Source organism: Lissotriton vulgaris, chromosome 9 (genome assembly GCF_964263255.1).
Source record: "Lissotriton vulgaris chromosome 9, aLisVul1.2, whole genome shotgun sequence".
In the NCBI taxonomy this organism is placed as follows: Eukaryota; Metazoa; Chordata; class Amphibia; order Caudata; family Salamandridae; genus Lissotriton; species Lissotriton vulgaris.
In genome coordinates, this window is record NC_141697.1 from 12,689,512 (window position 1) to 12,703,881 (window position 14,370).

General features: G+C 49.0%; 1 protein-coding gene across 1 annotated transcript in view; it reads right to left on the reverse strand.

Annotated features, from left to right (window-relative positions):
• Nucleotides 1-14,370, reverse strand: part of TTC6 (tetratricopeptide repeat domain 6) — a 1,229,706-nt gene that overhangs the window by 430,035 nt on the left and 785,301 nt on the right. The window contains exon 24 of the mRNA XM_086936916.1: nucleotides 5,772-5,885. Within this exon, the coding sequence (XP_086793042.1) occupies nucleotides 5,772-5,885 (114 nt within the window). The remainder of the gene's footprint in view (nucleotides 1-5,771; nucleotides 5,886-14,370) is intronic.

Sequence of the window (14,370 nt, forward strand, 5' to 3'; positions counted from 1 at the left end):
CTCATCTCACTCACGCGGGAGGAAATGAGTCTCATGGGAGGGGGTCCAATGCTAGCTTAGATGCACCGCGCGTCCGCTCAAATCACTCACACGGGAGGAAATTAGTCTCATGGGAGGCGTCCTATGCTACCTTAGACGCACCGTGCGTCTGCTCAACTCACTCACGTGGGAGGAAATGAGTTTCATGGGAGGGGTCCAATGCTAGCTTAGACACACAGTGTGTCCGCTCATCTCACTCACGCAGGAGGAAATGAGTCTCATGGGAGGGGTCCAATGCTAGCTTAGACACACAGTGCGGGCCACTCAACTCACTCACGCGGGAGGAAATGAGTCTCATGGTAGAAGTCCAATGCTAGCTTAGACGCACTGTGCGTCCGCTCATCTCACTCACATGGGAGGCAATGAGTCTCATGGGAGGGGTCCAATGCTAGCTTAGACACACAGTGCGTCCGCTCATCTCACTCACGCGGGAGGAAATGAGTCTCATGAGAGAGGTCCAATGCTAACTTAGACACACTGTGCGTCCGCTCATCTCACTCACGCGGGAGGAAATGAGTCTCAAGGGAGGCGGCCAATGCTAGCTTAGACACACAGTACGTCCGCTCATCTCACTCACGCGGGAGGAAATGAGTCTCATGGGAGGGGGTCCAATGCTAGCTTAGACACACAGTGCATCCGCTCATCTCACTCACGCAGGAGTAAATGAGTCTCATGGGAGGGGTCCAATGCTAGCTTAGACACACAATGCGGGCCGCTCAACTCACTCACGCGGGAGGAAATGAGTCTCATGGTGGGGGGTCCAATGCTAGCTTAGACACACAGTGCGTCCGCTCATCTCACTCACGCAGGAAGAAATGAGTCTCATGGGAGGGGTCCAATGCTAGCTTAGACACACAGGGCGGGCCGCTTATCTTACTCACGCGGGAGGAAATTAGTCTCATGGGAGGGGGTCCAATGCTAGCTTAGACGCACCGTGCGGGCCGCTCATTTCACTCACCCGGGAGGAAATGAGTCTCATTGGAGGGGGTCCAATGCTAGCTTAGACGCACAGTGCGTCCGCTCCACTCACTCACACGGGAGGAAATGAGTCTCATGAGAGTGGTCCAATGCTAACTTAGACACACTGTGCGTCAGATCAACTCACTCACACGGGAGGCAATGAGTCTCATGGGAGGGGTCCAATGCTACCTTAGACGCACCGTGCGGTCCGCTCATCTCTCTCACACAGCAGGAAATGAGTCTCATGGTAGGAGTCCAATGCTAGCTTAGACGCACCGTGAGTCCGCTCATCTCACTCATGCGGGAGGAAATGTGTAGCATGAGAGGGGGTCCAATGCTAGCTTAGACACACCGTGGGGGCCGATCAACTCACTCACGCGGGAGGGAATGAGTCTCATGGGAGGGGGTCCAATGCTAGCTTAGACACACAGTGCAGGCCGCTCATCTCACTCACACGGGAGGAAATGAGTCTCATGAGGTCCAATGCTAACTTAGACACACTGTGCGTCCGCTCATCTCACTCACGCGGGAGGAAATGAGTCTCATGAGAGGAGTCCAATGCTAACTTAGACGCACAGTGCAGGCCGCTCATCTCACTCACGCAGGAGGGAATGAGTCTCATGGTAGGGGTCCAATGCTAGCTTAGATGCACGATGCGTCCGCTCAACTCACTCACACGGGAGGAAATGAGTTTTATGGGAGGCGTCCAATACTACCTTAGACGCACCGTGCGGCCGCTCAACTCACTCACGCGGGAGGAAATGAGTCTCAAGGGAGGGGGTCCAATGCTAGCTTAGACACACAGTGCGGGCCGCTCATCTCACTCACACAGGAGGAAATGAGTCCCATGGGAGGGGTCCAATGCTAGCTTAGACACACAGTGCGTCCGCTCATCTCACTCACGCAGGAGGAAATGAGTCTCATGGGAGGGGTCCAATGCTAGCTTTGACATACAGTGCGGGCAGTTCAACTCACTCACACGGGAGGAAATGAGTCTCATGGTAGGGGGTCCAATGCTAGCTTAGACACACTGTGCGTCCGCTCAACGCACTCACACGGGAGGCAATGAGTCTCATTGGAGGGGTCCAATGCTAGCTTAGACACACAGTGCGTCCGCTCCACTCACTCACACAGGAGGACATGAGTCTCATGGGAGGGGTCCAATGCTAGCTTAGACGCACCGTGCGTCCGCTCCACCCACTCACACAGGAGGAAATGAGTCTCATGAGAGGGGTACAATGCTAACTTAGACACACTGTGCGTCCACTCAACTCACTCACACGGGAGGCAATGAGTCTCATGGGAGGGGGTCCAATCATACCTTAGACACACTGTGCGTCCGCTCAACTCACTCACACGGGAGGCAATGAGTCTCATGAGAGGGGTCCAATGCGAGCTTAGACACACAGTGCGGGCCGCTCATCTTACTCACGCGGGAGGAAGTGAGTCTCATGAGAGGGGTCCAATGCTAGCTTAGACACATAGTGCGGGCCGATCAACTCACTCACGCGGGAGAAAATGAGTCTCATGAGAGGGGGTCCAATGCTAGCTTAGACACACAGTGCGGGCCGCTCAACTCACTCACGCGGGAGGAAATGAGTCTCATGAGAGTGGTCCAATGCTAACTTAGACACACTGTGCGTCCGCTCAACTCACTCATACGGGAGGCAATGAGTCTCATGATAGGGGGTCCAATGCTAGCTTAGACGCACCGTGCGTCCACTCAACTCACTCACACGGGAGGAAATGAGTCTCATGGGAGGGGTCCAATGCTAGCTTAGACACACAGTGCGTCCGCTCATCTCACTCACGCAGGAGGAAATGAGTCTCATGGGAGGGGTCCTATGCTAGCTTAGACACACAGTGCGGGCCGCTCATCTTACTCACGCGGGAGGAAATGAGTCTCATGGGAGGGGGTCCAATGCTACCTTAGACGCACCGTGCGGCCGCTCATCTCACTCACACGGCAGGAAATGGTCCAATGCTAGCTTAGACGCACCGTGCGTCTGCTCATCTCACTCACGTGGGAGGAAATGAGTCTCATGGGAGGGCGGTCCAATGCTAGCTTAGACACTGTGCGTCCACTCATTTCACTCACGCGGGAGGAAATGAGTCTCATGGGAGGGGGTCCAATGCTAGCTTAGACACACAGTGTGGCGGCTCATCTCACTCACGCGGGAGAGAATGAGTCTCATGGGAGGGGGTCCAATGCTAGCTTAGACACACAGTGCAGGCCGCTCATCTCACTCACACGAGAGGAAATGAGTCTCATGAGAGAGATCCAATGCTAACTTAGACACACTGTGCGTCCGCTCATCTCACTCACGCGGGAGGAAATGAGTCTCATGAGAGGAGCCCAATGCTAGCTTAGACGCACAGTGCAGGCCGCTCATCTCACTCACGCGGGAGGAAATGAGTCTCATGGGAGGGGGTCCAATGCTAGCTTAGATGCACGGTGCGTCCGCTCAACTCACTCACAAGGGAGGAAATGAGTCTCATGGGAGGCGTCCAATGCTACCTTAAACGCACCGTGCGGGCCGCTTATCTTACTCACGCGGGAGGAAATGAGTCTCATGAGAGGGGTCCAATGCTAGCTTAGACACACAGTGCGGGCCGCTCATCACACTCACGCGGGAGGAAATGAGTCTCATGTGAGGGGTCCAATGCTAGCTTAGACACACAATGCGGGCCGCTCATCTCACTCACACGGGAGGAAATGAGTCTCATGGGAGGGGGTCCAATTCTAGCTTAGACACACAGTGCGTCCGCTCATCTCACTCACGCAGGAGGAAATGAGTCTCATGGGAGGGGTCCAATGCTAGCTTAGACACACAGTGCGTCCACTCATCTCACTCACAGGGGAGGAAATGAGTCTCATGGGAGGGGGTCCAATGCTACCTTAGACACACAGTGCGGGCCGCTAATCTCTCTCATGCGGGAGGATATGCGTCTCAAGGGAGGGGGTACAATGCTAGCTTAGACACACTGTGCGGACCGCTCATCTCACTCACGCGGGAGGATATGCGTCTCAAGGGAGGGGGTACAATGCTAGCTTAGACACACTGTGCGGACCGCTCATCTCACTCACGCGGGAGGAAATTAGTTTTTTAGGAGGGGGTCCAATGCTAGCTTAGACACACCGTGCCAGGAAATCTGGGACAGTGAGAATAATAGGTAAACACAGTTGGAGGGGAAGGGGCAACGCATAATTGTGCGGGAACTCAGAACGTATTCGCAAAGGAACCATAACGTTGTGTAGTAATGAGGGCTGCAACGTGAGATTATATGTTCCAGACCTGCAATGGGGCACCTCCATGTTGATGGATATCTACTGGCAGTGTGCAGCCCTGACCGACACCCAACTCGTCCTCAGATGGCGGGGTCTCTGCACCCTGGTGGCCACATACAACCCTACCCTGGTTATCCCTGGAGAAGATCTGTCCGAATTGTCTAAACATCTGTTCAGAAGAAAACAACTCTGTTGCATCAGGCTCGAAGGAGAAGAACTGCTGATTATTTTAGCTGGACTCAGTACAAGGACATTCCAGAAGAATTTAGACATCACAGAGACACCATATATGTGCAAGGCGAAAATCCTTTTTGCATTCCAGCGGTGCAAGTTGCCGTTTGTAGACTAAGGTATGAAGTGCGGGACGGTGAGGCCTGATATTAAAAGGATCCACGCAGTGTCATCTAACAGGACCCGTACATACATGGTATGTTTCGATTGGGTGAACTACTGTTTCAAAGACGCGTATCAGACCGCCCCAATGACACTCACAGTGCCGAATGAAAGGAGGGCCCTGTGTTGTTTTGCTTTAACACTTGGATCTACTTGTCTACTGTACGAGCACAATAAAGAAGATATGGACATTCCAATTTTGTCACATTATTATTCACTGCTGGTGCACCACTATGTGTATTACTCTATACTGTGGCCTCAGGTCCCACCCTGTGCAGCGGTTGCTTATAGGGAGTGCATAGCGTTTCTTTGGTAATCACTTACTGTGGGACAAAGGGGGCGGGGCTGTTCTCTTGGCTCGCTGCTCATTTTGTATTGTTGTGATTTATAACATGTGCAAAGCCAGGTGTACAGCATTCCAGATCTCTCTATGATTCCAGGATGAAACGCTGAATACCTACAGCTTATACGATCCACAATTGCCTTTTAATGCTGAACACAGGCTGCAGACGGCTATCTTTGGTCAGAAAGGGATGTATGACGTTACAACGCATACTTTTACCACGCATACCATTACAACGCGGTATTTACAACGAATACCGTTACAACGCATAGCGCTTAGAGGTGCTGGATAGTGCTAAGTATAATTTTATATTCCAACTCCAGTCCCCGTGGACACTAGGGAAGGTGTTGGATATAAAATGATACTTATTCCCTATCCTAGAGCGCCCCCCAGCGCAATGCGTTGTAATGGTATACGTGATAATGCCTGCTTTGTAATGGTAGTGCGTTGTGAAAACTTTGTTGTAACAGTTGTATACCGTCAGAAAGCATTATGGTTTCAATCAGCAACATCCAAAACCTTTATTTGTAATAATTGGGGCGCGTGGGGGCAGCGCCGGCATTTGGATGGGTGAACACAGGGTTGAAAGAACCGTGACCGGGGAGCAGATTACATACATTCTCTGTTCCCTTCTCCTCCCCTCACCACACTGATGAAGGCTTCACCTGCCTGAGAGTCCATCACCTCAGACAGCACACGTCCCACAACAGAAGCAATGATGCTGGCATGAATGTGCAAAGCACCCACCTTCTCATAAGACTTGGTCTCGTGGTGAACCACAGCTCTGTTGTAGAAGGCGAGGGAGCAGGCTGGGTCCATCTGAGCGGCTTTTGTCAGGTCTTCTACTGCCAGCTCGTAGACCTGCAAGAAAATACAACATCAGTGGGAAATCACAGACCGCAAATGGAACAGCCACCTCTAAAGACAAGAAAACTTCCAGAAGTAAATCACAAACTACACGTTGAACAGTTTGGTCTAAAGAAATAGGACTATCTGCAGTAAATCACAGGCCAGGAATGAGCAGCCGCTTTTAAAGAAACACAACTATCAACATTAAATCACAGGCCAGGAATTGAACAGCCGCATCTAAAGTAACACAACTATCAACATTAAATCACAGGCTAGGAATTGAACAGCCGCTTCTAAAGAAACACAACTTTCAACATTAAATCACAGGCCAATAATTGAACAGCCGCTTCTAAAGTAACACAACTATCAACATTAAATCACAGGCCAGGAATTGAACAGCCGCTTCTAAAGAAACACAACGTTCAACATTAAATCACAGGCCAGGAATTGAACAGCCACTTCTAAAGAAACACAACGTTCAACATTAAATCACAGGCCAGGAATTGAACAGCCACTTCTAAAGAAACACAACGTTCAACATTAAATCACAGGCCAGGAATTGAACAGCTGCTACTAAAGTAACACAACTATCAACATTAAATCACAGGCCAGGAATTGAACAGCCACTTCTAAAGTAACACAACTATCAACATTAAATCACAGGCCAGGAATTGAACAGCCGCTTCTAAAGAGATAGATCTTTGAGCAGAAAGTCACAGCCCAAAAATGAAATATCCTCCTCTGAACAAAACACAACTTGTAGCAAGGAAACCAGAGCCCAGCTTCCTCTGAGGAACTTCCTACAAGCAGCAAACTGCATGTGCCAACAGCTTTATACAGGCACCTTCTGACTCCCCAACACTGATTATACATCAATTTACATTGATACAGCCATATTTAATTAATACACAGAATTATGCATTGAACGTTACTGAGCACAAGATTATATAAGAAGGAATGCTGATGGCAAGTTGACATCTCACCAAAGTGAACACACAAGAACCCACATAGAATAGAACGGAGACCATTGTTCTTTTTGCGCATCAGAAATGAGCTGAAATAACAACCACTGCCTCCTTCTGACATCAGAGCCCTCTCTATAGCCTCCTTGGCCAGAAGAGCTCTTACTTCCTATTGGAGTAATTTGAAATGATCCTCCACCAGCTGTTCTTGAGATGGTGGTAAAGGAGGAGAGTAATACTTAAAAAGAAGGCAGTAACCATTCGGAATGAGGTGCAAAACCCTCATATTATGGACTGCCAGTGGAGGAGATGGTGTTGGATTCTCCCTTGTGTGTGCTAGAGGTACTCCGATGTATTCAAACCGCGTGATGCCCTTTGACTACCATTGTTTTAATGGACTTTTGGTGTTTTACTCTATCCTAGCTTGAATGTACAACATTATGTTTCCTGCATGTGCACGTTTTTTCGAAGATTTCTTTCATGACTCTTTGTAGTTTTAGAGTGTGAGAGCTTTCCCAGATTAGAACAGCCTTACCAGGAATAGAATGTGTGGGGTGTGCATTTGAAGGCACGAGAGAGAGAGAGAGAGAGAGATGCGGAATGTACTTCTTGGTCTCAAAGAACAAGCTACTTACCTTTGGTTTCTTCAGATGGTGGAAGGCACACTCATTCAAATATAGGCAAAAAGTCTTCTTTAGCCCAAAATATTTAATTCTTTATTGTAGCAATTATGCCAAACAAGTTGCACAGCCAACGCGTTTCGTTCCTGGGTGGAACTTCGTCTTGACAAATTCAAATTTATACAAGGGTTTACCAAAGAGAATATCAACCAGCAAAGGTAAAATTGTAGACAATCACACGCATCCTGGATCCCGGTACAAGGAAACGTCGTCCCAAGGTATCCCACAATCAATAAGGATAAACTGTTTACCAAGTTGTTCCACCCCGAGTGGGAGGAGTTAGGTCGCACCAGTAATGCGCCCCTGGCACGAGGATAATCTCAGGGCTCAAGTATGTAGATCCATGCAATAAGGATAGAAAAGCATAAATGGCACTTCAAATTCAGCAACCACTTAACACGATATACTCTCGATTTTTAACGGCAGCTCCCGGCATGATTTAGCTTTCATGGATATTTTGCTTCATAATAATGGTCCAACTCATGTGGCAGACCACTTATTAGATCCCATTTTCTGTACTCTTCCTAACGTATGCTGCCCCCCTGCTCTCCCTGCCCTTTGGTCCGAAGACTTTTTAGTTGATTTTAAGGTAACGATAGATCGAAATAATCTTTTTATTTCACCTGTAGGTAAGAAGTTCAACTCCAGGAATTGGGGGAAATTAGACATGAAGGCTCTCAACACTCTTTTAGCTAAAACTATTCCTACCATTAGCCAGGTCTCCATGGCAGACCTGAAGTTGATCAATAATTGGATCTCTAAATCTGTGGATACCTGTCTCCCCCTTTCTACCCAGTAGGTAAAAAACCATCGCTCTCCTACCCCTTGGTTTTCGGAATGCCTTAAAATTGAAAAAAGTAAATGTAAAGTGCTTGAAAGGCATTGGAGGAAGGATCATGCGTCGGAGTCTAAAATTAGAAATGATCATTCCCTTTGTACCTTTGTAATACTGCCCGGGCAGATTACCTGAGTGCTACTATTACCAATGCCCAAAACTGCCCAAAAACTATTTTTAAACTGGTGAAGGAACTTTCTGGAGCAGGCACCCAAGTTCCCCCTCCTACTCTCACGGAATCCCAATCTGAGGATCTTGCACTGTTTTTTCTAATAAAGTTGAGACAATTTACTCAGCATTAAGCCCCGTGCATTTGAATCATGCAAAGCCAACCTCCGCCGTTTTCCCACCCTATGAGTCTGATTCCTGGCCGAAGGTTGTACAGGACAATGGTTTGAATAAATTAGAGCATTGGCTCCCGCTTGATTCTATCTCTTTTAGTCAGATTCTCGGTAACCTGAAATCTGGCTCTCCTTTGGACTTGCTTCCTGTCACGGGGCTGCAGAAAATTGAGCCACCGGCCAAGAAACTAATCATGGGGCTACTGAATGCCTCTCTGCAAGAAGCAGTAATTCCCCCTGAGTGGAAACACACCATGATTCTTCCTTTGTTGAAGAAAGCTAGTGCTGATCCAACACAGCCGTCGAACTTTTGCCCCATTTCACTGCTCCCTACTTTTTCAAAAATTTTGGAAAAACACGTGAACCAACAACTGAATCAGTTCATTGAGTCCCATGAGCTTCTACATCCTTCTCAGTGAGGCTTTCTGAAAGGTTTTTTGACTGAAACCACACGTCTCGGAGTGACTGAGCTGCTGCGCAGTCAGTTTGATGCAGGTGATACTGTGGCACTCATATTATTGGATTTGAGTGCCGCCTTTGACACTGTCTCTCATACTGTATTACTGCAAGCGTTACGATCCATTGGTGTGGCTGGGCCTGCGCTTGGATGACTGGAGGACTTCCTGGAGAACCGTACATATCCGTTTTTTTCTTCCGCAGCAACGTCTAAAATCCACATGTCCCCTTACGGGGTTCCACAGGGCTCTATTCTTAGACCCCTGTTATTTAATATGTATGTGAAACCGCTGGCTGACATTGCCACCGAATCAGGGTTGGCAATTTTTTCATATGCTGACGACACTCAAATATTCTTTTCTCTTTCTGCTAAAGGAGTGTCCAAACCCTCATCCGTTCATGCAGTGCTCTGTAAAATTGCAGGGTGGATGCAAGCCAATTCACTAAAACTCAACGGGGACTAGACCGAGGTGCTTATACTGGGGAAGAACAAAGAACTTTGGGGCCCTCAACACTGGCCATCTGAACTGGGCCCCCTCCCTGAGCCCGTGCAACTAGCACATAACTTAGTTTTTTTGTTGGATGATCGGCTCTCAATGAAACATCAAGCTGTTAGGGTGGCTGCGACCTGCTTTGGCATCCTTAAATGGCTCAGAGAGATTTTATGGATGCTGCCAGTTTCCATCCAAAGAACGGTTGTCCAAGCTCTTGTCATCTCTCACTTGGACTATGGCAACGTCCTTTTCCTGGGAGCCAATAAGGATGTCATACACAAGCTGCAGGTTGAACAAAATGCTGCAGCCCGCCTACTTTGCCATATTCCGAAATCTGACCCTATTGCTCACTCTCTACGAGAACTTAATTGGCTGAAGGTTGAAAGCTGTATTAAATTTAAGGCCTTAACCTATATGTTTAAAATTAAAACCGGCAAGCCCCCTGAATATTTAAATATCATTGTCCATCAATATGTTCCAGCTCGTTCTCTTTGCTCATCCACTCAATCGCGGTTCACGGTGCCTCGGCATAGATTGTCTCGCATGGGCGGTAGATCTTTTTCCTGCCTGGGCCCTACTTTGTGGAATTCTCTTCCCTTATCACCTAAACTAGAGACTACCTTTACTCATTTTCGTAGGGCATTGAAGACTTCGCTTTTTAATCAATAAACTTCCCCCTTTTCGGTCCGTCAGGCGGCACCGGGAATCCCTTGGGTAGCTGTGCTCTTTATAAATTTAAAAATATTAATAATAATAACTAACCAATGTTTCTTACAGATATATCGTTATCGAAGGTAAGTAACTTGTTCTTCTGAAAGAAGCAGTTAGTTATAGATTCCTTACTTTAGAATAGATACCCTAGCAATACCAACCCCAGAGGTGGGTATGCGAACCAAGTTTACACCAGAAAGTCCTGGAGAACAGAACCACCTAAGTAGCCATCTCTCCAGAATTGGCTAGCCAGGCAGTAGTGTTTCGTAAACATGTGCAGCGATGCCCACGTAGCTGCCTGACAGATGTCATTTAAGGGGACTACTTATCGCAAAGCAGTAGTAGCTGCCGTCACCACTAGAGGCTCCTTCTTTTCCAAAGAATAGTAAGCTTTGATGCCCAGAACGACCCACCTGGAGATGGTGCGTTTGTATACGACCCGATCTTTCTTAACACCCAACAAAGAGCTGGTCGGACACCCGGAATTGTTTTGTGCGATCCAAGTAGAAAGAAAGTGCACTTTTTGGATCCATATGGTGGAGCCTCTCTTCCTATTTCTGAGGATGAGGAGGTGGAAAAAAGGTGGGCAAAGTGATGGTTTAGCCAATGTGGAAAGAAATAACCACCTTGGGAAGAAAGGAAGGTCTAGTTCTAAGGACGACCTTGTCCTGATGAAAAGACAGAAAAGGAGGAGGCTTAGAAGACAGAGCTTGTAGCTCACTCACCCTGCGAGCAGAGGTGATGGCCGCCAGAAAAGCAGTTTTCAAAGTGAGAAGATGTAGAGGACAGTTACGCAGTGGCTCAAAGGAAGCGCACATAAGATATCAGAACCAAGTTCAAGTCCCACTAGGGCATTACGAAGGGAAAAAGAGGAGTAATGTCCTTAAGAAATCTATTTACAACAGGGGACTTGAAAAGAGAAAGCTGGTCAGGGAGTCTGAGAACAGCTGGAATGGCCACGCGGAAGCCCATAAGAGTGTCCAGAGCAAAGCCCTGCTGGGCCAAAGAAAGGAGGAACAAGAGAACCCCAGAAAGAGGGGCAGGAAGGGGATCCACAGCTTTTGCTGTGCACCATGTCACAAACATATTCCATCTGCAGGCATATACAGTCTTAGTGGAGGAACCCCTGGCTGCCAAGATTACATCACAGACTTCGGGAGGCAGGTCTAACAATGTTTACTGCAGTCACTGAATCTCCACGCAAGGAGGTGGAGGCTGGACAGGTTCGGGTGGTGGGCCGTCCCCTGCTGCATCGACAGAAGATCCTCCTGAAGAGGTAGTTGGATCGGAGGATCGATGGCCATGTTGAGCAGCTCGGGATATGAGACTCTTCATGCTCAATCCGGAGCCACAAGAATGACTTGGGCCCGGTCGCGCTTGATCTTCTTCAGCACTCTGGGCAGAAGTAGTATAGGCAGAAAGGCGTATAGAAAACAGCAACTCCACTCACTACGAAAAGCGTCGCCTAGCAAGTGCCGCCTTGGAAATTTCAACGTGCAGAACTGTTGAGAGTGCGCGTTCTCTTCGGTGGCGAATAAATCTAACCAAGGCTCTCCCCACTCCTGAAAGAGACCGTGCACCACCAAAAGAAGGCTTTGAGTGCAAGACGGATCGCTCGAAGCTCCAGTAGGTTGATGTGGAGCCCAGACTCTGCGGGAGACCAGATGCCTCTGATCTCTGCCATGTGGCCAAGAAGGGATGCGTCCGTCACCACTGTGTGCTCTGGTTGGGGAAGAGACAGGGTTCTGCCATTGACCCAATCCTGGTTCGTGAGCCACACCACTTCAATTGTCGTGCAGTGCCCTCCGAGATCTGGACGTAATAGGACAGATTTCCCTGATGCTGCGCCCACTGGAACTTCCGGTCCCACTGCAGAGCCCGCATATGCAGAAGGCCATGAGGCCCAGTGTAGGAGAGTAGGGTCTGCTTCCTATGGTCACCCCCACTTTTTGCTGTGATTCTCTGGTTTTTCGACTTTAGTGTGGCTGTGGGCCTGCTAATCAGACCCACAGCCTAGCTGTTATCTCTCTAAATGATACCATGTACTTTAGGTACATACCAGATTGGTTACTGGGTCACTCTTGTGAGCCCCTGTATAGTGTACCATAGGTACCCAGGGCATAGGTGTACCCTAGGCCTACCAGGGGCTACAGCATGTATTGTGCCACCCCTGGCTTGCCTTCCAAACTGACACCACAGGTCTGTTCAAACAGCCTGGGTAAGGTGGTGTAATCACCCCTCACTTAGATATAGTATACCTATTTCTACCTTTATATATAGGCACATGTACACCTATAAGTCACTCCTATGGCAGGCATCGACAATCCTGGAGACAGAGTGCTTGGTTTTATGTGAGAGGTTGCCCTAGCATGAGCTGAGCCCCTCTGCAGCTTTCAGAACCATCTCCTTATAGCTGTTCTATGATATAGCCATACCATATACTCTTAAGTACATTATAATCCTCGCGGTTAATGCTAACTTTGGTTTGGCTTTATCAAAACATGTTGTGTAAGTTGTCAAACACTTTGGAATACTACCCCCCACCAAATCTGGCGGCGGGGGTAGCATTCCACCCTTCTAGAGGGAAAAGACATGTAAGTTACTGCTTTACCCTGTTAAAGTTAAACAGAGCCTCAGCATCACAAAATGGATGCTGCTGCCACAGACACGATTCTGACCTCCTGTTGCTGGGGGAAACTCCAGCAAAGGGCGGCCTGGACAATAGATTTCCTGTCCAGGGAGGTGCCCGCACCTCCCCAGACAGGGGTTTGTGTATTGGGGCAGGGAGGGCTGCATTCAGTGAATGCATCTAGACACTGCCTGGGGCACACAAGGTGCTCTATGCATAGCCCGATTCAAACCAGTTACTGGGACACTCAAGCCCCATCTCAGGCATGAAACCGGACACAGGGAAAGCGGTGTAACCACCCCCTTCTCAGGTCGTCCCATAGTAGGGACCTAGTCCGGTAATCCAGCCCCCATCCTTAGTATAAGTATAGGAGCTGTGTCCCCAGGACTTTAGATTATCCTGGACGAATCTTTGAAAGACATATCTTGGACCTTCGACATTCCATGCTGACTGGAAGATGGAAGACATCTCCCTTGTGGTCAAGGAGTGACCACCCTGTGCAAACAGGCACCAACAGCATCTCTGCCGGTCTGCAGTTTCGAGGCTCCCGTCGGAACCTGAAGACTCTGCAACACAAGAACTGGACTTCCAAACTTCTCTGACCCCGACCCACATCCACAGCAAAGCTGAGACCCATGGCGGACACGAGAGACGTGGGACCGGACATCTTGGACATCCTGCATTTTGCTACCTGCACTCCTTTCCTGAAGCCTCAGTAAGTTGTGCATTGGGGTACGAGAAGCCCCAGCCCGAAGCACCATTTGCACAGAAGCTCAGACCCCCACACTTCGCGAGAGTCCCGTGGGCCCTGCCTTTGTATTTGAGCTCAATGCGTCTTCCCGGTTCCTTGCCTGTTGGCTAGTGAGCCCCCCGAAGACGCCATCTTGAAATTACTTTGCTTTCCTGGTTGCTCCAGGCTCTCTCCAGCTTCCCTGAAAAGGAGAAGAGCCACAGAGCTAATCTCGCCACTCTGCGTGGTTTGCAGTTGCCAAGGCTTGTTGGGTTCAATCCGGATACCAACACCACAGTCATCTAGATCCATCGTGGGACAGCTCAAATCCAGTGCCTGGTCATCGTCGATGCTTCCTGGACCTCGTGGCCGAAGAGACAAACTCACCTTCTTCACCTTCAAGCACGCAACATCGCCTGGTTCCTTCCTGGTCACTGGCTAGTGACCCAGACTCTGTCTCCTCTGCTTTCAGGTTCTTCACATCACCGATCCACCCGGACACTTTTCTTCTGGACGCTTGCAGCACTTCTTTGCAGCTCTCCATAGACAACGAAACCGACACGAAAAGACACCTATGCACCCGGCTTCCCTGGGTGAGGTAACACGAGTGCTTGACTTTCGAAGTGTCCTAGTTTAAAAGGGTGCCATCCTCGTCCATC